At 45.8% G+C, this 27,550-nt stretch overlaps 1 protein-coding gene across 3 annotated transcripts in view; it reads left to right on the top strand.

Moving 5' to 3' along the window:
• The window catches only part of LOC135901437 (2-amino-3-carboxymuconate-6-semialdehyde decarboxylase-like), a 94,825-nt gene extending 71,841 nt beyond the window's left edge, over nucleotides 1-22,984 (top strand). For all 3 annotated transcript variants that reach the window (XM_065431244.1, XM_065431241.1, XM_065431242.1), the window contains 4 exons: nucleotides 5,615-5,757; nucleotides 11,260-11,385; nucleotides 21,647-21,745; nucleotides 22,852-22,984. In XM_065431244.1, the coding sequence (XP_065287316.1) occupies nucleotides 5,615-5,757; nucleotides 11,260-11,385; nucleotides 21,647-21,745; nucleotides 22,852-22,929 (446 nt within the window). In that variant the 3' untranslated portion in view covers nucleotides 22,930-22,984. The remainder of the gene's footprint in view (nucleotides 1-5,614; nucleotides 5,758-11,259; nucleotides 11,386-21,646; nucleotides 21,746-22,851) is intronic.
• Nucleotides 22,985-27,550: the final 4,566 nt, after the last annotated feature.

Here is a 27,550-nt window from a genome sequence, read left to right as displayed (position 1 = left end):
GCCAAAAATGATCCTACCGTCTTGAAATCGGTGTCCGGCTGATCCAGCTTGTTAGCTCTCTCAGATCCAACCCAAAAGTTGGCGGCCCGGTGGGTCGAGATAGTCCGTGAGGGTAGGAATCTACGAAGCCCATGCGACGAACGTCCGTCATAGAGGCCCACAAATGGGCTCAAACAGTTCGATTATCCGGCACACATGCGGGACAGCGGATCCTCGACAGCTTAGGGTATCGTCCAGCCTTAGACATCCCGCAACGACAGCGAATACCTAACACTATCCGGACCAAGATCATTATCCCCCCGCTTCCGAAAAACATGAGCACTGAAAACAGCGGTAGACGCAAAGCTAGGGCGGCGGCACTCTGGCAATGTTACAAAAACCAACCCGCCATATACGTGGATGCTGCTCGCACCAGTGATGGTCGACACACTATAGCCGTCACTAATGGCGACGGGCACACCATCAGCTGTGCGACGGTAAACACATCTTCCATTGTGGAGGCGGAAGAGGCCGCCATCGCCATGGGCACCTCCATTCCGGGCACCAAGATTATTATATCCGACTCGAAAACAGCGATTCGTAACTACACCTCAGGTTTCATTTCCCCTCGAGCATTCAGAATAATTAACAAAAACCTCAATCAATTGAAGTTGGTGTGGGTACCCGCTCATGCGGGCAACCCTGGCAATGAGGCCGCCCATCTAGCCGCCCGAGCAGCTAGTAACCGGGAGGTGGGCTCCTCCGTCGGGGTTGACCGACATGAAGGTATCCACACCTACACCGAAATGACCGTTTATTACCGCGAATCCAGGCGAATATATCCATCCCCGCACGAGACACTGACAAGAATACAGGCCACTAACCTCAGGAGAGTACAGACTAGATCTGTACTTAGTCCAAAAAGGCTAGCTGCAATGACCGGTGGTGAATATCCACCAAACTGCAAACATTGTAGCTGTCCCCTTGCGGACCAAGATGACATCTTGTGGGGATGCCAAAAGAACCCTCCCCCGAGAGAACTCTTTAGGCGAGCTCCCTCACATGACGAGTGGGAGAAAAAAACGAAAACGTCCAACCCGCAAGACCAGATACGGTTGGCGGAATGGGCTGATAGCGTCGCGGCTAAGCAGACGCCACGCTAGCCCACACCGCTGGGAAAGAAAGCTCCACTAAAACTTTACAATAAAAGTTTTCTCTCTCTCTCTCTCTCTCTCCGCACTGCTCCGCTTCTTCTTCTTCCTCCCCAAAGGGTGAAAATTTTTCTAGTATCCGCTGCAGCATGATGTGTTTTTTTTTCCTTACTCTCATACCATTTCGCGCTCGCTGCAATGAATACAACGTATGAAAAAGCGATTCCGCTGCAGCTCAGCGGTTTGTGCATCCGCCTTCAAGATGCAAGTTTTTGATGGCAAAGTAGGGCCGCGCGACAGAGGGTGCGATTTCGTTTTAATGCGATATATTGCATTGCTTGCATTATAGAGTCAGTTTAGCGGTACAGCTTTGAGCAAGACAGGGAGGTTACATAAACTGATGGGGTTACAAAAAAAAAACACGCTATTGTACCAAAACGTGCGATGCTACCTCGCCGTGACGTGCGAATAGGCCCGCCGCTGCAGCTCAGTGACTAAGTCGTCACGCTGGTACGCTCGATGTCACGGCATGGGCGATTGCATTCCGGTGGGGGCGGAATGCAGTCTCCGCAGAGACGGCCTCAGTCATCATTTCTTGTCCCCTGCGAAACACTGCCATCCTCTCTTAAGAGGAAGCTTTAGCTCGGGTGCTCCTATCTAAATACATGTAAAAGGAGAATTCGTTTTTCTCGGCAACCACTGCAGTAAATTTGACGAGGTTCGTTGCATTTAAAAGAAAAACGTAAACTCCTTTTGAGGCAATTTTTAAGAATCTTTTTGAATTTTTAACTTAGGTCGTCAATTTTTTATTGAAAATTAGCAAAAATCGAAAATTTTCAAAAAACGAGACTATGAAGTTTACAACTATGTAAGTAAACAACGAAAACCGATACTACAATTATGTGAATTGCATCTAATAGTACATCTAAAGCGGACAAAACTGATATGTTACACATGAATATAATAATAAGTTGGAAATACAGCTTTTGCAGAACCCCTGAAACCAACGTCACAAATTCACATAAGATGTAAAATGACATATCGGATTTGTCCGCTTTATTTGATCCAATGGATGCCGTTTACAGAACTGCGATATCTGTTCTTGATGCAGAGCTATGAATTTGTAAACTTCCTACTTATATATTTTTCAAACGGTCGAATGTTTGAAACTTGTTTTTAAATATTCAAGCCCTAAATCTAAATTCCGCTTCCAACAGTCACTAGAATTCAACTTTCTCTCTTAAATGCCACATAATTAATTAAAATCTGTCTAGTGGTTATCTCAGAAAAACGCTTTTCCATTTTACATGTATTTGAATAGGCCGCTCCGGAGTTGGGCCCGAGCTAAAGCTTCCTATTAACGCTTGCCTAATAAGCAGAGCGCAGCTCATGCACTGGCTGTGCGCGCCTCACAATAGCTCCGCTGCCCCTTGGCGAACTGCTTTCCACACACGGAAACCATTACCTCAAAATAATCCCCGCCGTTTAAGTGCACAACTACTCTCGGCTGCTAAACGAATAGCTACGACAATGACGACGTTGAACGTGGTACAAGATGTGAACGACTTACGGTGACTATACAACTAGGAGAGCCACGACCCGTTATCGAAGTAGCGTGATACCTTTGTCTTACCAGGTAGAAGTATTCCTAGCACCTTCTGACGCTGGTATTCCGACTGGAGTGCGTTGGTATCGTGTTGCACGATTCCAGCGTCCCGTAAAAAAGAAACGCTGAAACTCTTGTTTACGAAACTTGCGCCGAACCTCTCACGCCAGCAAGTAAAACACAGGCATGTATTGTTATAAGCACCTATGATACACCTCACTAATGACGTGACTGTGTAGCAGGTGTAAACCATGCTAAATACTTGTATTGGCCGCAGCACCTGATGTATTGAAAATGCCCTTTCTGATAGTTTGGATAGCAGTCTCAAGAGTTTTCATCGGAAATGGTCTATATTCATGAACCAGTATTTACCAAGGTAGCCTCAAGCTATGACGCACATTTGCACAGCTTACTTATTTGTAACTGAATAGTCTGCCCCTCATAACGTCTAGCAGACCTGTGAATTTATGCATCCCTTGTTACGCCAATGCGCAAGACGAAGTATTGACGTATTTCTTCGAATGTGTAGAATATCAAGACTGATAGAAGGACCCGACAGCAGTGGCACAACTTGGAGCTTCAAAATTCATTTGAAGGAACCGTGTTAAGGTCCGTCCACGTTTGCCGCACTCGCCGCTTGCCGTTCGTGGGTCGTCGTTCCACGGTTCTGCTCGCGAACGACGAGATTTCCCTGCCATAAAGAGAATGGGACAGGTACCCATTTATGAGGCAGCCCTACAGTGACGAGGCCCATCAGCACCGAGAAGTGGTCATTCTGGCACCGCCGGCAGTCTCACCGCCACTAATTGCTCGGCGGCCTCAATATCATCGCTAGACCTCTTGCTGTTCGCTTCAAAGCTAAGCTAACGGCGCTTCGGAATGGTTCACCAACGCTCACAAGCCACAATACCTTGTTACCGTTGTTGTCGCTGCTCGCAATAATTGTACACAAACGGGAAAATACGCTGACATTAGCTGCGCCGTCGTCTGCGATGCAAGCCCTTCCGAGTCGGTAGTCTGCCGTCGGTAGCCGTGCACTGCAGCTGATCTCGACAAGTGTCGGAGCTCTGGTTGGTGTTTAATATTTCACAGTGCAGATCGTTTTAAATAAAATGCACAATTCGCGCATCACTTTATTCAGCGGAAATTATTTTGCTTGGAATAGAAGCTGCAGCCGATGCCTATGTAACCGGTGGCGGAGTCGCACAGCTTCGCGGTCGTCGATCGGCCCGTGGGTAGTGCGGCGGACGACGCGCCAGCCGAACCACGCCAGGAAGCGCGCTAAACTTATTGTCCAATCGCATAGCTACGTGCGCCGCGAGATCAAAGCCTTTCGCTGCGTTTAGTAGATCCAGGGGCTTAACGCATGCTTAACCGTCGACTGCTCTGGTGCCCCTTCTAGTGTGCTTTTGGTATACTTACTCATATACGTAAAGCTAGCTTAACCAGTTGATTAGCAATAATTGTTTGCAACGCGAAGTAGACGCACACTGACCGAAACTCCAGCGCGCGTGCGTTTCTTTTAATGCGATTAGCATTCTTTGCCTACTTCAGGCGTTTTGAGCCTGTCTATTTATCTAGCCTCTTAAGCCCAGCCAGTCGCACAAATTATCTACAAGCTTGGACCACTAGGCATGTGCTCGTGGTTGCGATGATGCCACGATAGTTCTATCGTCGTCATTTCAGCTTTGTAATGTTACTCTCATCATGTTGTCGTGGCGCTTTTTACGCCGACATAGTGCCGAGTGGTATAAGTTTGGGCTATTATGTATGTGCTTATGGTCGTGAAGCCGTCATGGTCATTGCATCGTCGTCATTCCAGCTTTGTCAATTTCTTTCGTTAAACCGTAGTCGTCAGGCCATCATCATCATGTCATTTTTGTCGTACAGACATCGTGGTACATTCATGGGTTTACGTCATTGTCAATACACACTCGTCATCATCCAATTGCCCTCATACCGTTGTTATTCCATCGTCGTCATTGTGCCATCGTCACGCAATTTTTGTCATACCGTCCTCGAGATGCCGTCGCGGTTGTTTCATAGTCTTCATTCGAACTTCGTCATCCTCACGCCATGATCGAGACACAGCCGTCATCATACCATTGTTGTCAAGCCGTTCTCGCCACGCTGTCGTTTACCATCGTCATCACTTCAGTATCACCATCGCATTTTCCTCATGTCTTCGTCGTTCCACCGACGTCGATCCTTTTGCATCATTCTACAGTAATTGTACTGTCGTCGTTCTATCGTGATTATGTCGGCGTTGTCATGTCATCGTTGCCATTGCGTGGTGGTCAGACAGTAGCTATCATGCATCGGTTGTCTACCTTCGTCTTCATGCCATCGTCGTCACGCCATCTTCGTCACACACCTGTCGTCATTCCATTGCCGTCATGTCGTAGTCATCACGCGTTCGTCGTTATGCAATCATCATTCAAAAAGCTTCATCTCATTCTCGTAATGGCGTCGTCGTCATACCACATTTGCCGTTCCATCGACATAATTCCTTATTGTTCATTCCATCGTCGTCAGTGCGACGGCGTCAAACAGTCGTCGGCATGCCTCCATGCTCCTGGGCGACCTCGGAAATCGAGTTCCACGGCCACATGGGCGGATACCGGATTATGTTGCATATAGCCTAATCAACAGATGTCTCAGAATGACAACTACAGCTGTTGATTAAACTGGACTTCGTAAATAGGGCGTATATCTGCATTACTCGAATACAACTTTCATTAGTGTCGACAGTCATGGTGAGATCAGTTCTACTGCAACAATTTGCTAACTGTTCTTCCCTTGTTTGCTTCATATACCTGTCACTGACGCATTTGTGATTTTCAAACGAGTAAAGTTATGGATCTGTCTCTCCTTCCAGGTATGCCCGCGGAGACTACAGCTGCAATCTGTGAAGTGATCTTCGGCGGACTCCTAGAGAGGTTCCCGAGGCTCAAGCTGTGCTTCGCCCATGGCGCTGGCTCTTTTCCTTACACTGTGGGGAGAATACAGCACGGCTTTGACGTGAGTAAATTAAAAGTGACTCACGAAACTCCTACCCTGCGTCACCTATATCCACGTTCTTTCCTTAATGTTTCGCATTTGTCGAGTTTTATTTACAAGTTCAGTCCGGTGCCTACGTAAATTTGCAGACGTATAACCGTGCTGGTTAACTTAGTCAAAACACGTTGACGGGCTAGTTGGTTTGAACCCATGATAGAATGTGTAAGCCCAACTGGACAAGGACGTAGAAAGAAGCAGACACACAAAGGCAGTGCTGTCTCCGTGTGTCTGTTTGTTTCTACGTCCGCGTTGAGTCACGCTTACATATTCTGTCATTGTTCATTTAGTTAGTAAGCGAATGTTTACAAGTTTATGCGGCCGATAAAACTACTATCCTTACATCGCACAGCTATCTATTAATTTGCTATCGCAATCAGTCCTTCGCCTTTCCGGAGGAACTGCGAACTTTTTGTCTACGTCTTCCTCAAAGTGCGTCAACGGCAGCAACTATTGCAATCGCTAGAGACCACGTCATCAAGACCCACATCGCAGTTGAAGCACTAAGGGTGCACGTAAGGCACCTTGTCGGGACTACTTGCCACCGTCTAGCCACTCTACATGCGGAGAGACCACGTGCCTAGTTCTGCCGAACGGTATCCGCTCACCGTGAGCTTATACCATCTTCCTTCATACCTGGTGATAGACCTTCGCCTCCTTCTCAGTCTCTTATTCAGCCAAAGATCAACCTATCCATAGCTGGCGTCCAAAAAAAAACAGAAATGTCACCGCCGGCTCTTTAATAGCTTACCGTACTCTTATTAAATGAGAAGTACCGGTATACACTGGCAGCACCATCCTGCCGAACAGGTAAACCGCAGCTGTTGTCATTCCCTCAAAACTCACCACTATCAAGCTGCGAACGCCTCACTTGACAACGTCGACGGCAGCAGAACTCGCAGCACTTCAAGTCGCACCGACCCAATATGACAAATGATGACGAACCAACATACAAATGATCCATTTTCTGCGACTCTAAGACAGCACTGCAATGTATACTGTCAGTCTTACGGCGCGATCCGCATTACCAGTTGCTGTTCGAAATTAGAGGCCATACACCACCTGACTGAGAAAGGACATGAAATCATTTTTCAGTGGCTGCCAAATCGATGCTGTATTATCTGCAATGAACGTGCCGGTCAAGCTACTCGTTTGCCTCATGTAAAAGACCGCCGCCTATCAATCCCGCTACATAAGCCAGATGCTGTAAGGATGCTACGCCTACTTGCAGATATTGCTGAATGAACCACATTTCATGCACGCCCATTTATGCGCACTGGATCCACCCTTAAGCCTTCGACTTTCACCAAGACTTCCCCGAAGAGATGCGACCCCTCTGTGTAGGCTATGCTTGGCTGTCGAGTTTACAAACGCCTACACGTTCCGCATAGAGATGGCCGAAACCGCAGCCTGTCGCGATTGCGGCGACGAGGAATCAATTTGTCATGTTCTATGCGAGCGCCCGCAGTACTGTGTGCAGAGACAATCGATTTCCGTCGTGCTCAACCAGTTGGACCACCAGCCTCTGTCGGAAGAAAGAATTTTAGACCATCTACGAGACTTAACATCGCATGAGAAGGCCCTGCAAGTGCTACTGCGCTACTTGAGATCGACCGGTCTAGGTGAACGCCTGTATACGGAACGCCTTTCCTGTTACCTGTTCCTTTCTCTTTTTTTTTCGCTCTCCTTGCCCTCTTTCCAACCCCCAGTGCAGACTAGCAAACTGGAAAATCGCCTCTGGTTAACCTGCCTTCCCAATTTTCTCTCTCTCTCTCTCTCTCTCTACGTCCGCAGTGCGTTTTGCGAGCCTAAGTAGCTTCCCCAAGCCCATGACGGCAATAGTAAACTTTCCGCTGCATCATAACAGCACCGAACTCGGAACAAAAATTACCTATACTCCATCTTACAAGTAATTTACAGCACTGCCAAAGGTACGAGGCGCATACAAAGTGAAATCCTTGCGCAGCAAGATATAGTTCCTGGCGTAACTGTTTCATTATTGGTGCGATTAGAGCATTAGATTGATTGGTATATGAGAAGTTACAACAATATGTTACGTGTTAAGAAGTCTGCCTAAGCACGTCATGTACCGCGAATTAATGTGGCAGTAAGCAGACGATGCGGTATGGATGAACACATCTCGAGGGGCATTCGGTCTCCCTATTGGCTAAGGAGTGCTGGAGCTTTCACAGTACTGCGAATGACTTGTGTGGTGGAGTTAAGATTCGATTTGTGATCGGACCAGCAGTGCGGAAGCTGTCATACGCCAATCACTCTTCGTACTTCCAAGCGTGACGTGCGGTTCCCACGCTAAAGGGACTGACAAGCAATTTTCATTGTACCCACTTTTTTAGTGCGATGGAAAGCTTACCGGCCAGAGCGTCTAATAACGAACTAGTAACGCGGAAAACGCCATGGAACATTTTTATCAGTATTTTTCGATCTGCAGTGAGGATAAAGTTGTTCGCTGGAAGCATGCTGAAAACTGTGATAGGTGAGCGCGACAGCGATAATAGGCCGGCGCCAGTGGGAGGCAGACGACAAGTGCGGCCGTAGGTGTGAAAAAGTATTATCTTGTTTACCAAGTCGATGTTCCTGCGGTTCTTTGCGGTTTCTTGTCCAACTGCTTTGGTATTTCACCAGTCAAAACAAAACCTAGCGCATCGAAAACGACACGATGCTTTTACACGTGATACGCGCTTCGTGTGGCTGTAGCCAAGCGTGTGCTTCTGATTTCCGATGTCGTCTCTCGAGAACCTGAGCGAATTGGAACAGAGTATTATAGCTCGCATGCGTGCTCAGCATTTAGATCCTTACGAAGTAGCACGCGAATGTCATGCTTCGATGGACGAAAGCGGCAGCGGAAGCGACGAATCGATCCGACTTGCACGATAGACCACCATCCCCCCAACAAGCAGCGCGCCTGAAGAGTGCCGACTGATAAATGCTCACTCACACTAGGCCGACCTGAACCTCTTTCTGGCCTGCAGATTGTCGGCGACAGCATTTTTTTTTTCCTTCGTGACGGCGCATCTGTCACACTTTACCGACGCCAACAATCTGCCGACGGTCGGCGAAGAGCTCGGCGTCGGTACAGCGTGACAAAGGCGCCGACACGAAGGCAAAAAACGCACCCATTTATCGCACTAGGTAATACGCATACATAATACGCATACGTAATACGCACACGTATAAACGCACTACGTATTACGCATACAATTAAGCGCAAATGTCTAATGATATACTAACTGCAATTTTAAGCAATAATTACACTGTACTTAATGACAGTCGACTTCCGTACAGTAATCTCTTGACTACATTTAGAAGTATTGCGAGATTTCGCCGCCCGGTCTCGCCACTTGCTGGTTTTTCTGATTTATTTGCCAATTTAAAATTATATTTCCTACTTATATCCCGAACAGCGTGCTTGATTCTATCACTATAAATCATGGTAATTTCATTTCCGTCAACGTCCCACGGCAAATTCTGGCCAGTTGTCACTTCCTTTAATGCATGGCCAAGGGAAACGCTTGTTTACTAGCTTTTGCAACGTGGTACGTCATGTCTCAAGCGAATAGGTATTGGCCACCTTAAAAAGTGGTGTTATCCAGTTGGCGCTATGTAGTTTGCCGGCGGCCACCTCTAAGCATCTCAGTCTTCGACCGCACATGTGTTGATTGTTCTGTCTCTGCTCCTTTTTAAAGGACCAAGTCCGTTTAAGTTACTATAAGGGTTGCTCAAGGTTTGGTGGTGGTTGACTTTTTTATGAAAATGAAATGCGTATATAGTAATACGGTTGATTCAATTTAACATAACATTGTATTTGTACGTTCTGGCGTCACTGCCATTGCTTTGGTGGCACTCTAATTTTTGCGGTATATGCAGGGATTTTGGTTGCTGTCAATGGCAGCGAGGGTCTATGCCGTCTGTCTTCGCAAACAGCCGAAACCATGCCTACATTCATGTATGACGTTTGCTCGTCACAGTGTGCCTGTAGTCTTCGAGGAATTATTGCGGCAGTGACGTTCTCTTTTGCCAGGAATTTCACTACACATCGCTGTTCGACAAGATGTGAGGCATGGCTCATCACCGCGATAGAAAGAGCTGTTGCGCATTGCAGCGATCTAAATATTGAAAAGGCATAGTCCCACATACACCACATCCCACCGCTCTTGTTCGCTTATCTTTCATAGACGAATATAGCTCTCAGCCTACAGTGGCCCTTGTAGGTTTCGCGGCTCGGGAGTAACCTGCAGCGCGTACTGTAAACGCAGGATACCTACACCAGGTGGCAAACGGTTCGTGCGCTTCTCAGATAGCACAGTCTGCCTACGCGCAGGCAGCGAAACCTTTGCCAAAAACTGGAACCACGATGGCGAATACGTGCTCGCGTGCATCAGCTGACGTAGGCGGGCAACGGAAGGGCGTGTACTTGAAGCAGAAACCAGCCGCTCGTCTGCTTGTGGTAGTCCTGCGTATACAACTCAGCGCTCGTTAATTCTTGCCATGTCTCCCGCATCCACTTTGCGTGCGCCCCTCTAAATCAAGGCCCACTACTTATGAATCCATTTACATGCCCAATACACTAAGGATCGAACTGATTGAATTCTGCAATATTTTGTATGACGGTGTCTAGCTGATGTGCCCGATGCGCAGTACATAATATAGCCGATAGTTTGAAGTAAGCGCTAGTCGGAAGTTCAGTTTCCGTATACTGTCGTATGTGTTCTTTTCCTCGTCGTCCTCAGCGCTTATTCATGAACACTGTCTAGAAGAAACAACTCAAATCAAGGCATCATTACTAATGGGCAGTACAAGAAGGTAGCTACAAGAATTTAGGAACTGTATCACCGTTTGATGCGCTCCTCTAATTTATTTCCTTTGTATACCTTATCCCATCACCACAAGGAGAGTAGCCACTGCGGTCTACCTCTGATAAACTTAAGTTATTTTCTAGCGTATAAACTGCGCAACAAAATAGCCAAATGTGTGGGGCTCTTCCTACGAGTATTCACCGCCATCTTCAAAATAAAATAATCTTCAAATCAAAATAAAGCAGCGTATTTGCACTGCGCCTGTATCAGAATGTTGCCGCGACGACTGGGAATATGTGGAAGCCGCGACCTCGTGGTGACCAGTAGAACAACCTGTGCCGCCCCGGAGGATACCACAATGGTCGCGTAAATGGTTCTTCCCGAGAAAATAGCACCCTGTTTATTTATATTCGCCCTCCATCGGTGCGCAGTTGCAACTGAACCGGGAAGATACCCATCAACAACTTCAACATGTTGCTACCGCCTCGTGTAGTGCCCCTTCACGGGCTGAGTGTAGCAAACAAAGCGCCGCGATCATTCGTTTCCTACTACAATAATCTCCACTTTCTGCGCAGTATACCTGTCACCAACAGCTGCTTTTGCTGCCACTTCAACAGCATTTATACGAATCTTCTTGCCCCTTTAACCCAAGGTGCGACCTGACCTTTGTGCTGTGGACAACAAAGCTCCTCCGAAAAGTTACCTGGGCGAGATCTATGCCGATTCGCTAGTGCACGGCCACGGCGCCCTAAGGCTCCTGCTGGATACACTCGGAGAGGTAATTATGAATATGTTGTCATTTTCTATTTATACACATTTTTTTAGTTCTGTTACATCTGATATGAACGGATGCCTGATGTGTCTTCGGGCGGAATACACACGACAAATGACGAAAGGAACAAACGTATGCGCAGAAGTATGCATCTGCTTTCTTAGCAAAGTCACGTTACGTTTTAAACAATTTTAGGAACCATTTTTAAGAATTTTAAACTTTTCTTATGCTTTTCAAGACATTTTCTGTTATTGCAAACAAGTTATAACTGTTCTGTTGAGCAGTAGTCTAAGTATCGTCACCGACGTGAGCTGCGTAATCAAAGACGAGCATATAGGCAGTACAGGCAGTAGGATATTCTGTTCCTGGTATAGTAATGTGCCCTTTCATAGCCCATATATTTAGTTCTGCACTTCTGCAGAACTAAATATGGGTTCTGCCGAGAGTTCTGCAGTTCTAGCTTAGTCTTTGTATATTTGGTGCATTTATATCCGTCAACATAACGATACCTTGTCATAGACTGTACGTATTTGCAGTAACTGCTTTAACTACAGGAACGTTTGCAAAACAATTTATGAAGTTATCCTGCTAATGTATAGACCTTTTGCAGCACCTACTCATGGGTGCCGTCATATTTGCTCACGTGACTGCACCCGCCATCGAGCACCTTCTGATCGGCGTCTTCTCGCTTGTTTACAATAAGCATGACGGCCGCGGGCATGGCTCAGGCAGCCGCTATTTCGGCCAGCACCGTGATCAGTGAGTGGGTAGACGACACAAGAATTTGGCCAAATCTGCAGAGGAAGTGTAATTATACTTTTCCTGTATCCATACTGTCTGCGCTGCATTCTTAATGGCGGGCCCGTTTACCGGCTGAAGACGACGAATGTAGCAGCCTAATGTTTTCTTTTACCCTGTATATTCTATTCTTTATATAGCGCTAGAACTGCAAGCTTCTTATGGTCGCTCACTTGCAGTCGTTAACTCTATGTGCGACAACTTCGTTCGGGAATAGGCGTGTGAGGCCGTGTTGGCGCACGCAAAATATGCGTTTGCTAACTACTCCAACCACGTAATTCTTGTCGTCAGCACCAGGGCCGGATTAAGAACAATGGGGGCCCTGTGCTACTGTGCATGCAGGCCCCCTTTCCCTATACTGCCACCCCCCCCCTGTCACCTGCTACACTACTGGAAATATGCCATGCTGCATTTTCATTCCACCAAATTAAAAAGAACGAAGTGCGATCAACGGGATTATTCTTATTGTTAGTATAAGGAAAACAAAAAAACTTGCTTGAAACGCGTGCTGTTGTAAGCACCAACACATATGTTCACTTTTTGATTAATCTGCATTCTGTTTTCAGCAAAAGCTAGGCTTTAAGGAAACATTTAGTACACTCAAGACGAACAAGAACGTAGAAAAGACAACACAGCTCTGATGTCGATCCTTCTGAAGCTAGGCTTTGTTTTCATCGCCAAGTTTAATCCCGTGAGGAGACGCAGGGTTTTATCCAAAATATTCTTTATTAAAATTCAAGCATCAGACTGCAGTAATCGTTACACACGTTACTCTATAAATATGTAATACATATATACAATACTTAATGCAATACAAACACCATAAAAATACACTAGACTACAGAGGAAAATTACCAACTCTAATTACGAAACATTACTTGAAAATATTGTCGTTGAAGGTAAGACAAGCAAGGATTACAACAAATAAGTGTGGCACTACCAAAAACAACAAAAATGCAGTTCTTTATAAGCACGCTAAATATCACAAGAACAAACAAGAGACGAACAACGAAGATTTGCATATCTTGAATTAAACTGCTCAGCGTTTCACTGGCGACGTGGAGGCTGGGAGGCGACACAACGAACGTATTGGAACTATTCACGTATAGCACAAACAGTCGTTTTTTAAAATGGCATCTTTCGCGCCTTCGCTTTGGCGAAATCAGATATAGTCTCTTCGAAGGCTAGATCCCGCATGAGGTTACTTTCAATTGGCATGATAGCAAGCGAGTTCACCTTGTCGTCAAGGAGGCTCGAACGAAGGCGATTTTTTATCAGCGACGACTTGAAAAACGATCGTTCGGTCTCACAGTCTGCCACGGGTATGCTTATGCACATTCCCAAAGCAATAGAAAGGTTCGGAAACACATCAATAAGCTTTCTTTCGTGCAGCAACTTCATTATGCCCAGGGGACTCGTGTCCTTGCACAGCGTTGTGCAGAAAGTTCGCAAACTGAACAATTTCAGCGGAAAATGCTGGCTCCAAATCATTTTTGCAGGTTTTCACCAACTTCTCAGCCTGCTGTGCCGGAGAGGCCTCGCTCCCAACTTCTGTCAGCAATTTTAAGAATCCGAATCTTTCGCAGAGTTCAGTGTAGGCAGCCTTTCGCACTCGCAAAGCAGAGCCTCGAGTGTCAAGTACGACATTGTAGGCCTCTACGACATACTTTTTTCTACCTTGTAGCACACTATCACTTTTTCGGTCAGGGTACTTACTCAAAACGATGCGTTTGCCCTCATCCTGATAACATGGATTGGTACTTAGCGTGCGTGCTCTCTCTTCGAAGGTATCAAAGAGAGGTCGCAAAAAATTAACAAAGCCTTCTAGTGAGCTCAGCAGGTCTACAGCAGTTGAAATGTCTAGGCCTGGTTTCTGAAGTGCTACGCTCGTTTTGTCAAAGCGCTCCAACATTTCACTCTAGAAAATCGCCATGAATGCAGTCTCTAGTTTTGTCATTTTCTTGAAGAGAGAGTGCGCTTCGTACCTAGTGTCACCGTTTTCTTCCTCGTTCTTTCATATAGCTTCAAGGCAACACAAGACTGCATTGAAATTTTTCAGAATGGCCTTACATGATTCAGCGTGTCTTGACCACCTGGTCTCAGAGAGACTTTTCAAAACAAGCTGCTGGCCAGTTCCGACCATGCTGTCCAAAAGATACCTACATAGCTTAGGTGAGGCAGCAAAGAACACATACAGTCTCTGAATTACTGTGAAAACTTTGATTGCCTCAAGGCAACTGTCAACGCTACACGCGCCAACTAAGTTCAGTGAATGACCAGCACACGGGACGTAGACTGCCAATTCGTTCAGGTGTTTGATTAGAGCTTGCAGTCCTTTGTATTTTCCTGACATATTACTCGCATTCTCATACGCTTGGCCCCTACAATCATCAATTGAGATACCATTGGTCGTCAAGAGGGAATTCACGGTAACGAAAAGATACAAGCCGGTATGCGATTCCAGTGGAACAAATCCAAGAAAGCGTTCGTACACTTCCGCATTTACATAGTATCGTAAAACAACTGACAGCTGATCAACGTGAGTAAGGTCTGAAGTCGAATCAACAATTAAGGAGAAGCATTTTGCTCGTTTCACTTCGTCAACGAGACGTTCCTTGACAGTCTTTGCCATATGCTCAATAAATTCATCACAAATGGTTTTTGGCAGATATGATGGGTGACGTTTTCCTTTGTTCTCGTAGCGTTTGATGTGCTCCTCTAGAAAAGGATCAAACTTCGCAATGGCCTGAAGCACTCCCATATAATTGCCATTTCTCGGTTAACCAACGTCTCCTCACTGCCCCTAAACGCTAGGTTGCGCTCAGCTAGAAGTTTAACTACAACGACTACACGCTTCAGCACCTCTGTCCAGTAAGCGGTCTCAGTGACAAGATGCTTAACCAGCTCCTTGTCAATTGTGTTGCTCGAGTTAGAGCGGGCGATCCATGCTGTCACGTAGATCCGGTGCTCGACGCTATTTTCATGTGCGCAAACCTTTTCTTCTGCTCTTTTCCAATAAGAAAAACCGTGCGTAGTGAAAGCACTGGGGTCGCTTGAAATGGAAAAAGTTTGCACATGAAACAGTAAACGGAACCTTTGGACTCCGAGTACATTAACCAGTGTCGCTCGTACGCCTCCCCATTTGCAGCCTTTCGCACGAAAAGATGATGTGACATATAGCGTTTCTGAGTTTTGTATTGCCTGTCGGAAGACGGAAAATTTTCTGTCCGATTTTGAAAATACAATGGCCCTTTCTCAAGGCATACACTCCGAAAGCTGTCAGTAATAACGTCCGACCACTTAGCAGGGTTACTTCGTAAAATCTCGCAACGTACCTCTTGCTGCAGGGGTGTCTGTACTTCTCTGTTGCCGCAACGAGAAGCCGTCTCATTCGTCCTCTCGAGGCACACTTCGTGGGTGGGAACATGATTATTTGAACCTAAACAGGAAACAAGTGAGTCGGTTCTTCGAGTGTTGTTTCCTGGCGCTCGTCAGTAGAAGGAGGCTCATCGGGGAGGTTTGGCACCTGTTGATCAGCAGTAGTAGAAATCGGGCGTGGCGGATCGGACACCTGGAGCTCTGTGGCAGGGGGCCGGCCGAGTAGCATAGGCGTTGCTGACGCAGAATCAGGACAGGGCTCGGTTAGCATCGGTTGCTCAGAAATATGGACGACCGAGGTTGGCACCGTTTTCACAGGATCCAGACAAGCAAGATGAGTCAAACCTTGCTTCTTGCCAGGAAACCGTGGTGATGGAGTTGGCAAGTCATCCACAGAAGCACAGTCGTTACTATTGCGAGTTTGACACGGACTCTGGGTAGAGCGATCATACTGCTCCGCGGAAGCTGCATTCAGTAGGTACTTTGTCATCTTTGGTAGCTACTTTTCACGCTCCTCTCTTTCTAACTTCGCCTTTCGTTTAGACGCACCACTTTGATGTTTCCGACTGAGCATTTTCGCATGAATGGATGCTAATTGTTCACCGGGCACTTCGTCAGTCCAACGCGACCGCAGGTGTCCAATGGTAGTCGTCCCGATGACTGGCGCACATTGCCTGGCCCGTGGCTGTCCGAGAGTGGTGCGTGCCCCGGGAGCGCCTCAGTGGGCGGGCTTATGCAAGCTTAACCGGCGGCTCGGGGCTGAATCACAGCCCACTATCAACTTCCTTTTATAGACGCGCGCCGCATCTGTCTGTTACTAGCGCCAAAGCAGGCGTTCACGTACACATAGAGTTCCTTGTACAAACTCCCTCCTACTCCGTACAAACTCACTCCTTCGCCCGTTCCGGTCTCGTCTTCCTATTGGCTAGGCGCAATCGTCTGTTCTAGGAGGTTCTCGATTTTTCTTTCGCCCCGTCGACGCCGAGAGCGAGAAACGAAGTAATCTTCCAGCAAATGCACCTCGCTTCGTAAGAAAGAGGGCCCCGCCGTGCTGGTGGGGGATTCCTGTTTTTGCAGCTCGACAAGCTCTCCCCAAATGAGCAGGCTAAACGCATGCTGTTACATTAGGCGGGGGGCCCCGTCTGCTCGTTTTGGTTTTCTCGCTTCATACATGTCGCTCGCAGTTCCGTTGCCCATGGTTCCATATGCTAAGCAGGTTAGAATAAGTGGGCCCCCTTCTCCTACTGTCCGAGGTGAGACCCTGGGCTGCAGCCCCCTCAGCCACCCCCCCCCCCTTAATCCGGCGCTGATCAGATAACCTGGGAGCTAGTGCTTTTCTGATTACCTAAAGCGCAGAATTAAGTGTATTCGCGTCAAATCGACAAAAGTGCAGCAAGTTCGCGAATGATCGCTCGCCCGCTGTTCGATTTCTGGCGCAGAAAGGAAGCTCGCCGTGCCCGCCTATTATCCACGACCCTCGACCAGGCCCGGCGAGCCGCGATCGCCAGTGGAGCCCTGTCAGAGGGAACCACCCAACAGTAAATCAACAATAAACCGCGCAACAGTTTCTGCAATTATAAAGTTCCTCCTCCTCCTCCTCCACATGTGACTCGTCTGTTACGGAAAGTGAAGTTGTTCGAGTATGCCGGACGCGCTTGTGTGGGGATGACGTGGCGCTGACTTGCATGCTTATCGAAGTTCAACATGCCGCGATATTTTTGTCAGCGGTGGTGTTAATGCTGCGTTGTTGCTGCAGATGGTGCTAGTCTGGCAGTAATTTTCGGCAATTGGCCGCCGGTCACTGTCAGCAGTTGGCTATCCGGCGGCAGTGCTTGTTGCTGTCGCGTTGCGAGAAGGTACGCATAACAAAGGGTTGTAAATACGGGCACAACTGAGGCGGATGAAGGTAGCACAAAGGCTCACCCAACACGTTCAAGTCTCTGTTGTAGTTGCTGCTGTTAACTACAGAACAAGCCTTGCTCTGTAGTTAACTTGTAGCTAGACGTTGTCGAATCCGGCAACATTGATGCCTTCAGGTAGCATGTGTGGATTTATTTACCAGTTCCTTCAACGCAAAAAGATCATGTACTCGTTAGGCCTGCAGCACAAAACACGTTCTGCCACATCTGTCGCCAAGGTTTGTGAGTGGTGGCGCTGGCTAACACTCCCAGAGTTAGTTCCAGCAGTAAAAAAAAAAACAGGTACCCCAGAAAGTAGATGGGGAAACGTCGTCACGGAAGCTCACTTCATAACAGCATAACATGCGTAATGTCAAGACGTGGGATTATTAGCCAGTTGTTTTTATTTTTTTCATCCATTTTCATTTCCATTAATTCATCATTCGCGGAAAGGAATAAGCTCCGCACAGTTAGTACCTCCTTCAGGAAACGTATTAACAGGAAATGGACCTGGAAAAACCCTATCGGAGAAACAAGAAATGAAATAGACTTCGTACTCTGCGCCCATCCCAGCATACTGCAGGATGTAAAAGTGTTAGGTAGGTTAAAGTGCAGTGATCACAGATTAGGGAGGTCTAGGATTCACTTCAATTTGAAGAGATAAAGTGTAAAATTTGTAAGGAAGAAGCAGGCTAACCTGGACGCAATAAATGTAAAAGCAGACGCGTTGAGGTGGTAATTCCAAACAAATATACAGCCCTAGAACAGAGAAATGAAGATGACATAGAGGTAATGAACGAAACTGCAACTAGGCTGGTTTCAGAAGCAGCAATTGAAATGGGAGGTAAGGCATGAAGGCAAATATTCTTGAGTAGCAAAGGTCTTAATAAAAAACGACAAAGAATGAAAGTGTCCAACTCGACGTCAGATAGCATTCGCGCAACTGTCAAAACTGATCAACAAAGAGAAAATTAGGGATATTCGAAATTATGACGTGAGAAAGAAAAAGGAAGCCGTAAAAAATGATGGCAGCATATAATCAGTGAGAAGGAAACTTGGCCTAGGACAAACCAAGATGTATGCACTGAAAGATAACTTGCAAACAAATGTGCAGCCATAGAACAGAGAGATGAGGATGACATAGAGATAACGAATGAAACCGTAACTGGGCTGGTTTCAGAAGCAGCCGTTGAAGTGGGAGGTGAGGCACCACGACAACCAGTTTGTAGGCTCTCCAATGTAACAAAGGATCTAATAAAGAAACGACAAAGTATGAAAGTGTCCAACTCAAGAGATCAGATAAAAATCGTGGAATTGTCAAAACTTACCAACAACGCGAAAATAAGAGATATCCGAAATTATAACGTTAGAAAGACAGAGGAAGCAGTAAAAAATGGACGCAGCATAAAATCAGTGAGAAGGAAACTAGGCATAGGACAAACCAAGATGCATGCGCTGAAAGAAAAGCAGGATAATATCTTGAGCGATCTCGAAGATATAGAAAAACAGCGAAAGACTTCTTAAATTACCTTTCCTGTACCCATAGCAGCCATTATACCTCCATTCGAAGTAGTAATGAAGAGGCTACAGAGGCTCCTGCTACAACTAGCGAAAAAGTTAGAAGGACCTTGCAAGACATGAAACGATGGAAAGTGGCAGGATAAGATGCAATAACACTTGATTTAATCAAAAATGGAGCAGATATCATGCTTGAAAAGCTTTCGGCCCTTTCACAAAATGACTCACGGGTTCTAGTGTACCAGAGAATTGGAAGGATGCCAACATTATACTAATGGGAACTGGTGAATTTAAAACGCATTAGCTTGCTTTTCGTATTGTGTAAAACATTCGCCAGGATGATTTCCAATATAATAAGGGCAACATGACAGTCAAACAAGAGAATAGGCTGGCTTCAGGAAAGGGTATTCGACAATGAATCACATGCATGTCATCAATCAGGTTATCGAGAAATCTGCAGAGTACAATCAGCCCCTCTATATGACTTTCATAGATTAGGAAAATGCATTTGATTCAGTAGAGATATCAGCCTTCATAGAAGGATTACGTAATCAAGGAGTACAGTAGGTATACGTGAATATCTTGGGAATACCTACAAAGACTCCACGGCTATCTTGGTTCTCCATCAGAAAACTAGAAAGTTACCTATCAAGAAAGAGGTCAGGCAAGGAGACACAATCTCTCCAATGCTATTCAGCGCATGCTTGGAAGTATTCAAGCTATTAAACTGGGAAGGCCTATGAACGAAAATCAACGGCAAAGATCTCATCAATATGACACTGTACGGTTCAGCAACACTGGGGACGAATTACAACAAATGATTGAGGACCTTAACAGAGAAAGTGTGAGTGGGGTTAAAGTTAAATGTGCAGTAGAGAAAGGTAGTGTTCAATATCCTGACAAGGGAACAAGAGTTCGGGATGACCAATCAGCCTCGAGAGTGTGTAAAGGAGTACGCTTATCTTGGTCAGTTACTCACAGGGGACCGTGATCACGAGAAGAAAATTTACAGAAAAATAAAAACGTGCTGGAGCGCATACGGGAGGCATTGCTAGATCATGACTGTGAGCTTACCACTATCATTAAAAAGAAAGTTGTGCAATCACTGCATTCTATCGGTCCTAACATATGGGGCAGTAACTTGGTGGTTGACGAAGAAGCTCGAGTACAAGTTAAGGACCGCGCAAAGAGCAATGGAATGAAAAATATTAGGCGTAACTTTAAGAAGCAGGAAGAGAGTGGTGTGGATCAGAGAGCAAATGGGGGTGGTCTATATTCTAAGTGACATTAAGTGAACCAGATGAAGCTGGGTGGGCCATCTAATGCATAGGATGGATGACCGGCGGACCACTAGCATTACAGATTCGGTTGGCGCAGGACAGGGCTAATTGGAGATCGCAGGTAGAGCCATTCATATGTATGTATGTATGTATGTATGTATGTATGTATGTATGTATGTATGTATGTATGTATGTATGTATGTATGTATGTATGTAACCTCTCTCCCGCCTAACTTGCCCACTGGTTAGCCCATGTTCGAGTGAGTAACACGTTGGAATGCTGTGGTGAGGGAACAGAATTCGAAACCAAACCTCGGTCTTACTAATCGAACCTCGGGTCTACTTGGGTGGAGTATGTGACCATGTGCCATATACTCCACCCAATGTGCCGCTCATCAAGAGACATATTTCAACAGAATTCGAAACCAAACCTCGGGCCTACTTGGGTGGAGTATGTGGCCATGTGTAGAATGTGCCACTCATCAAGAAACATATTTCACGCCGGCTTGGGTCACTGCTGATGCGGACCTGGATAGGTAGGCCGTTGTTCTGTGAAACTCTTTGATGCCGACGTAGAACACTGGGTATGTCCCACTCGGTGTGTGCTTGTCTTCAATGAACCTCTTTGATGTCAACTTGGGTCCCTGGGTATGTACCAGTAGGTGCGTGCTGCTCTTCAATGGACGTATTTGACACCAACTTTGGTAACAAGGTATGTGCCACTGGGAAGGTGCCGCGCTATAACAAAAAAGGTCCTTCCAGTTTATCCGATCTAGAGCGGAATTCGACCCACGAAACAAGGGTTCCTCAAGTACAGAAACCCGTCGCTTGAGCAGGCTGCGCCACAAATGCACTGGGTATTCGCCGCTTTTCAATGAACGTCTATCACGTCAACACTTTAGCGAGCTGCTCCATGAACGCAGTGGGTTTCTGCCGCTCTTGAATGAAACTCTCAGCAGCTTGGGTCACTGAGTATGTGCGAATGAGTGTGCGGCAAGCGAGGGAACGACTGTCAGCTTTCGCAGGAACCGGTGTGCCACGATTCTTGTCTCGGAGGCCACGCGCGGACTTCTCGGCAGCACCACCAGGTGGCGCAACGTGTCCAGAAAGAAGTGCGAGAGAGGAGCCCGCTTGCTGCATGGAGCGTTTCTCAGAATTCACTCGCACCGGCGCGTTATGCGTTGCGAAGGCCACGCGCACACTTCGCGGTAGCGGCGCTAGATGGCGCCGAGCGTTCTCAGCGAAGCACGAAAGAGGAATCTCGCTGCCCCACACGCCTCATGCATAACCCGTTTCAGCGGTGGCAATACATTGTGTCGCTATATTGACTCAATGCTAAACACATTGCCGTCAACAGTCATTGTGACATGAGTTCTACCGAATGTTTTCTCTTAGGATCGAGTGATGCTGGGCAGTGACTACCCGTACCCACTGGGGGAAATAGAACGACCCGGAAGACTGATTGAAACCAGTGGCTTGCAAGAGTCACTCAAGGTATGCTTTAAGTTGACGTCTTCATCCTACAACAAACTGAAAAAACACGCATTCAGAACTAAACTACTCGTTTCATTCCACAAAGCGCTGTACGTTGCCTATATCGTCGGCTATTCCTGTATGGTGGACACGTTTGTTTATGCTTGAAACTAGTATTTTATACGTCTGGTGGTGGGCGCCCCGCCCCACTATTCCACTCAGAAAAGAACAAGAACACTCAGACCTGACACAACATAGCAAGAAACAGACAACAATGATTGTGTTTATCTGGTGCCTGCTCACCATTCGTAAAAGAAAGCTTCTCAACGTCCATCCACACACTTGGGGGGGAAAGGGGGGGGGGGGTGAGTCACAACTGTAGATATACCGCACAGCTGCACTTGCATGCGCTGTAAAGGCTGAATGAGAGGCCTGTCCTGATCACTCGATACGTTACTTAAAGTGCACTCTCAACAGTCCGATGCTTTTGTTGCTCAAACAACCGAAAATTATTATTCCTGATGTGTCAACTATAAGCACAGTAACTGAATGTGTTCAGTAACTACGTTATATTACATAGTGTTATAAGACAGCGTTATAATATAAAGTGTTGTAATAGCATTCGACACTTTTCGTACGCTAAACACTGCCCTTCGCTTGACGCTACGACATGGGTCCTTTTAAGACTTCTAGTTTACCGTACGGGAACGGTAATTACAAATACGCAAATCTTATACACATACACAAATGCCCGGGAAATTGAACGGGGAAATAGCCGTCGCCGCAGCCATCGCACGCGTACTGCGGATGACGTGGGTACGGCTTCCACATGCAACAAGTTGTTTTTTCATTCACTCGTATTTCCCTTTCCATTATTGTTCCTACACTCTAAAATTTTCCACGCTAAGCAAGCGTGAGTGTCGACGATTATTCCTCCTGTACATTCTGCAGCTTCATTGTCTGTTTTCTGTATGTGGCTGTTATCGACAATACAGGAATATACGATGATTCCGAAATAGCACGTGTTTCTTTTGGAATTGAACATTACTTCTCCTCGCTTATTATTCATAATCACAGACAGAATAGCCGATCAAGACATAATCCGGTTTTTTTTTTCCTGAATGCAGGAGAAGCTGCTATGGAAGAACGCCGCAAGCTTTCTTGGAATCGAAATGACCCCGGAAGGCGTCACAACCCGGACGTAGGAGCACGCTTGTCGAAGCCGTCCTCAATAAAGTTGTAACTATACATGCAAAGTGAGATTCGAATGGAATGCTGTGGACCGGAATAGAGCGATCTCCTTCTACCAGTATAAAAATGAATTTAGCCAACCTACAGATTGCCCGTATGGTTTAGGCAGACTGCATGGTCTACGGAAAGCATGCAGACTGCATGCACATCCTCTTCGGTCTCTGGGGTACTTAATTCGGTACCACTGTTGCACATTGCTTTTAACCCTTTTGAAGTTACTTTGGAAGCGATTACGCTGCAGGAATTTCCGCAGTATTCCTGTCTGAACATATGCTGTATCACTACGCCGCGCTGGGCACTGCGATGCGCTCTCATTAGAAGCGCTAATATATAAGCGGCCTGTGCGCCTCTGGGCAGGTTAGATTGGCAGTTGTGGGCGGAGTTCAATTGTGGCCGGTCAGCTGTTACGACTGTGGACGAAGGCGTTGGGCTCCTTATTTCTGGTCATCTGAGTTTGAATTTATTAAGAAGTCCCTTTTGGTGTGCATTAACGTTGGCGTCCGTCTGGAACGAATGGAGGGCGGGTAGCAGCAAGACCGTATCTGCAACAACGTAAGATATTTATGCCGGTTATGAGGCCGGAAGCACGTGAAACTGTATGGAAGTAATTTATTCATATTCTTACCGCAAGCTTTCGTGAAAATTTACACTGATTTCACTTACAGACATTATGCCGCCGCAGACGAAGAAAAGCACTCCTCAACTGAAGTTTCGACATGTGTACAACGCGAGTTCTTATGCAGCCTTGATGTACGCTACCCTACGACACGATGCAATATCTTGGTCCTCGTACTTAGACCAAAAGAAAAGGTGGCTTTTACAACAATAAACGTAAAGTTACTGATGGTCACTTTTTGCACGGTAAAGGTATACTGGCTTCAGTGCCTATAACTGTGGCATTTGTACAAAAGAATGTAGAAGAAAGGGTTTAATGCTCATATAGTGTTACAAGTCCGTAATAGAACCGACCTGAAAAGCGATTTTGTTGCTTACCTACCTTCAGGTCTTACGAAGCTAATACAAAACCCTGTCATCGTTTTAATCACCAATAACTTTTCTATTTCTCTAGAACATTCTCAATCAGATGAATTTGGCTTTGTACGAGAACGGTTTACAGTCATCACTATTGCACGAATTTTGTTATTTTGATTAACATAAACTGCTAGCGGTGGTCCTGTAACCATTATGTGAAAATTATTTGAATTCGCATTTATTTATTTCAACCATGTAAAATGTCATCATGCAGGGACAAAACACAGTAGGTGCCTGACAGAGGTCCCTTATCCGCCCAATAGCAGCCGCACAGGGCAGCACAAAAATGCACACTTGCTACAGACTATTTCAATAATGAAACAGAGAATTGTACTTGGCGTATAACTGTACAGCATATGGCTAGTTTAGGCAGTTGTATAGTCGAGGTAACGCTCAACGAAGTACGATCAACATAAATAACTTGCCATATTCACAAGACGAAAAATAATCAGATGTGTGCGACTTTGTAAAATTAGAAACCAATTTCCAGCGAAGCTGTTTCTTTCGAACAGTTGCCATAAAAGATTCAGTTTCCTGTAATTATATCTCAGACTTTAGAAAGTTGCCCGTATGTGACTCTTCCGTTTGAAACCTTGCCCGCATATAATTTTCGAGCTTTTATTGTGGGGAATTTTTTTTAAGCCAGTAATTCGTCAACACACATGCTACTTCGCCATAACAAATACCATGGTGTTCTCTGTGCCTTTATTTCCCCCCTCCCTCAATTTCTGCTACATTTGACAATGGTTGAGCTCACAGCTCTCGCAGGGCAGAGGGATAAATCCTCCGTTCGCCAAACACATTAATAATGCTCTAGATCGCTTGCATGCGTAATTTACCGCAGACGCCATAGTTAGTTCCCTGTCTTTGAAATTTATCTACATATTGTCTATAACGCGCCCTTCGTGTTTGCCAAGTATAAACAAAGTGTCTTGTTTAGTTCAATGAGGACATCGCTGGAACCAACTAGGAACGTCTTACGACGCATGAAAATATGGGGTGGAGGTGTGGGGTGAGTAGGGGGGAAGGGACGACTGCTCACTAATTATTTGCAACGCTTGTAACTGGACCAGGAACGTAGAATTTTTGTCGCCCATTGCACTTTCCATGACTCACTTCCCCTTTCCACGATATATAAGCGTGTTGTAACCTACAGCTACGTCGGGACATTGGAAACCATAGCTGATAGCGGCCATATCACACGCTCTAGTACTTCAATAAAACTTTTTTTACAGTGAAAGCGGTATATGACTAACCTTCCGTAGTATTTTTGGCGTCCGGCAACAAAAACGGACTCAGCGATTTCTAACAAACCCATACGGGTGCAGTGTGGCGGCGCAGATGTCAAAATGTGCAACGGATTAGAACGCTCGCCGTGAACAATAGCGTGATGTCAAGATTATCGCAGTATATAAGCAGGATAGGTACCGGCGCTAAAAACAGCTGCGTTATCTATTGGGCACACACGTATGGTTCGTACATCCGAAGAACAACATGCGTACGAGGATCGCCGGAGGGAACAGCAACGAGAATGTAAACGGTGCCGGCAAGAAACGACAACAGAAGAACGTTCCCGCGAGGCTGATCGAAAACGAAAATCGCGAGCCCGGGCCACTTCGAACGAGCAACGACGCCCGACTCGCAGCGCAAAAAATGACATCCTTTCCACTCTGTGAAGATTAAATGGCAGCGAAAGCACTTTGCTTTCCGCTTGGGAGCTTTGACTGTCGTCAGCTTTCGCTGCCATTCCGTCTATAAAGAGTGGAATGGTTGTCCTTTTTTTTTGCAAGTGCGGTGTCTGATCCAACCGTATTTAACTTTGCACAGAGAGTTGCACGGATAGTTGCACAGAGAGTTGCCTTTGCGTACCGCCAATTTCCGATAAATTTGAGCTTGACTGCTTTTACAGTTCTGCCAGGGCAGCGGACTAAATTCTGTCCCGCTCGTTAGACACACTCATAACACTCAAGAGGGCTTGCATAGGCAATTCATAGAGGAAGTGCCAATTATCCATATATTTGGAACTTTACCTTCCCATCACTCATTACCTGGTCCTTAAGGACACCAAACATAAAGAAGCTGTCTCCTTTCGTTCAGTGGGGACACCAGGCAAACCTAATATATCACGCACAAAAAAAGAAAAAGAAATAAGCCTAAAGGAATATTTGCAACGCTTGTAAATAAGCTAGAAACATAAAAAGTGCATGACAAATTGTACTTAAAATGCTGCCTATTTTTTCAAAGTATAAAATACCTGAAACGCAAAGTTCTATTGGGATATTGGCAAACCTAACTAATAACAGCAGCTTGATATTTTCGAAAACCTTTTTTTTAAGCTGTATTTGGTGAACACGCATGTACCATCGTACGTTACCTTCTCGTATTGTTCGCCTATGTTCGAAAAATCTGATCGCAGTTGCAGTAGCATTATGCCCGCGCAACCGTCTAAGCTTTACACCATCCGTAAAACAGCCTAATAACACTATGGACCACTGGCATGCATATTCTACTGGAAAAAGCGGATTTCACCCACAAACACTGCATACACATTGGCCATACAATTCCTCTAATTTTCTCCAGGTATAGACAAGATGCCTTGTTCAGCTCACCGTGGACATCAGAGGACCAGACTACGAATCTCTTGTGATGCACACAAACACATGGGCACAATCTATGATTTAATAATCATCGACAGCACTTGCATTTAAACTAGGAAGGTGAAAGTTTCGCAACGCATTGTGCCTAACATTGTGCCTATTTTCAAAGAATTCAACTCCGCATCTTCTGCTGCTATTTTAGTAGTCTTGGAAACATTCCAGCGTCAATGTGACACCCTGGAACGCTTCAGTGAGTAACTTCCTGCAAAGGTTGTAATGAACCTACTCACAATAAACATTTATCGCCAAATATTGCCAAAGAAACAGCCAAATATCGTGTATAACACGCAACAATTCAGAGAAACAAACTATTTAGTAACTATTTCCAGAACACATAAGCAACCTGCACAGTTAAAATTTTTGGCACGTGTCAACAAAAAGTAGCCCTCATTTCTTCGAAATATGACAGATCGTCTGTTCTCGCTCCTATCGGGAAACAAGTAATATTTTCGCCCTTATTTCGAAACAGTCTGAAAATGGAATAGCCTATCAGAAGTTACACATGTCCTTTGAAAAATTTAGGTCAGTGCTCTATTGGTATTGAAATCCCTCTCTGCACATTCGATCAATGCTATTTTCCCGGACATATCTACAAGTAGTGATTACACAATGAAATTCGAGAATTATGCCTGCAAGAGGTTCCATTAGAATTTTGATGGAGATAAAATACTGAGATTGCAATCTTATGTAGGCTATTTCTGAACGGAGATTCAATAGTTCCAACATTTGATAATCCAACAATTTCATGCCATAAGGCACACCAGTCATTGGTATAAATTATCCCGACCTCCCCCTCTTCCACAAGTTAAGTATAGCAGTCTGACTGTGTTTTCAAATTTGTATATAGCGGTCCCCCAAAAATTGGAGGACGCTTAAGCTTCGCTTT

The sequence above is a fragment of the Dermacentor albipictus genome, chromosome 1 (genome assembly GCF_038994185.2).
Source record: "Dermacentor albipictus isolate Rhodes 1998 colony chromosome 1, USDA_Dalb.pri_finalv2, whole genome shotgun sequence".
NCBI classification, from domain to species: Eukaryota; Metazoa; Arthropoda; class Arachnida; order Ixodida; family Ixodidae; genus Dermacentor; species Dermacentor albipictus.
Note: the sequence above shows the minus strand (reverse complement) of the source record. Positions and strands in the feature narration are given on the sequence as shown.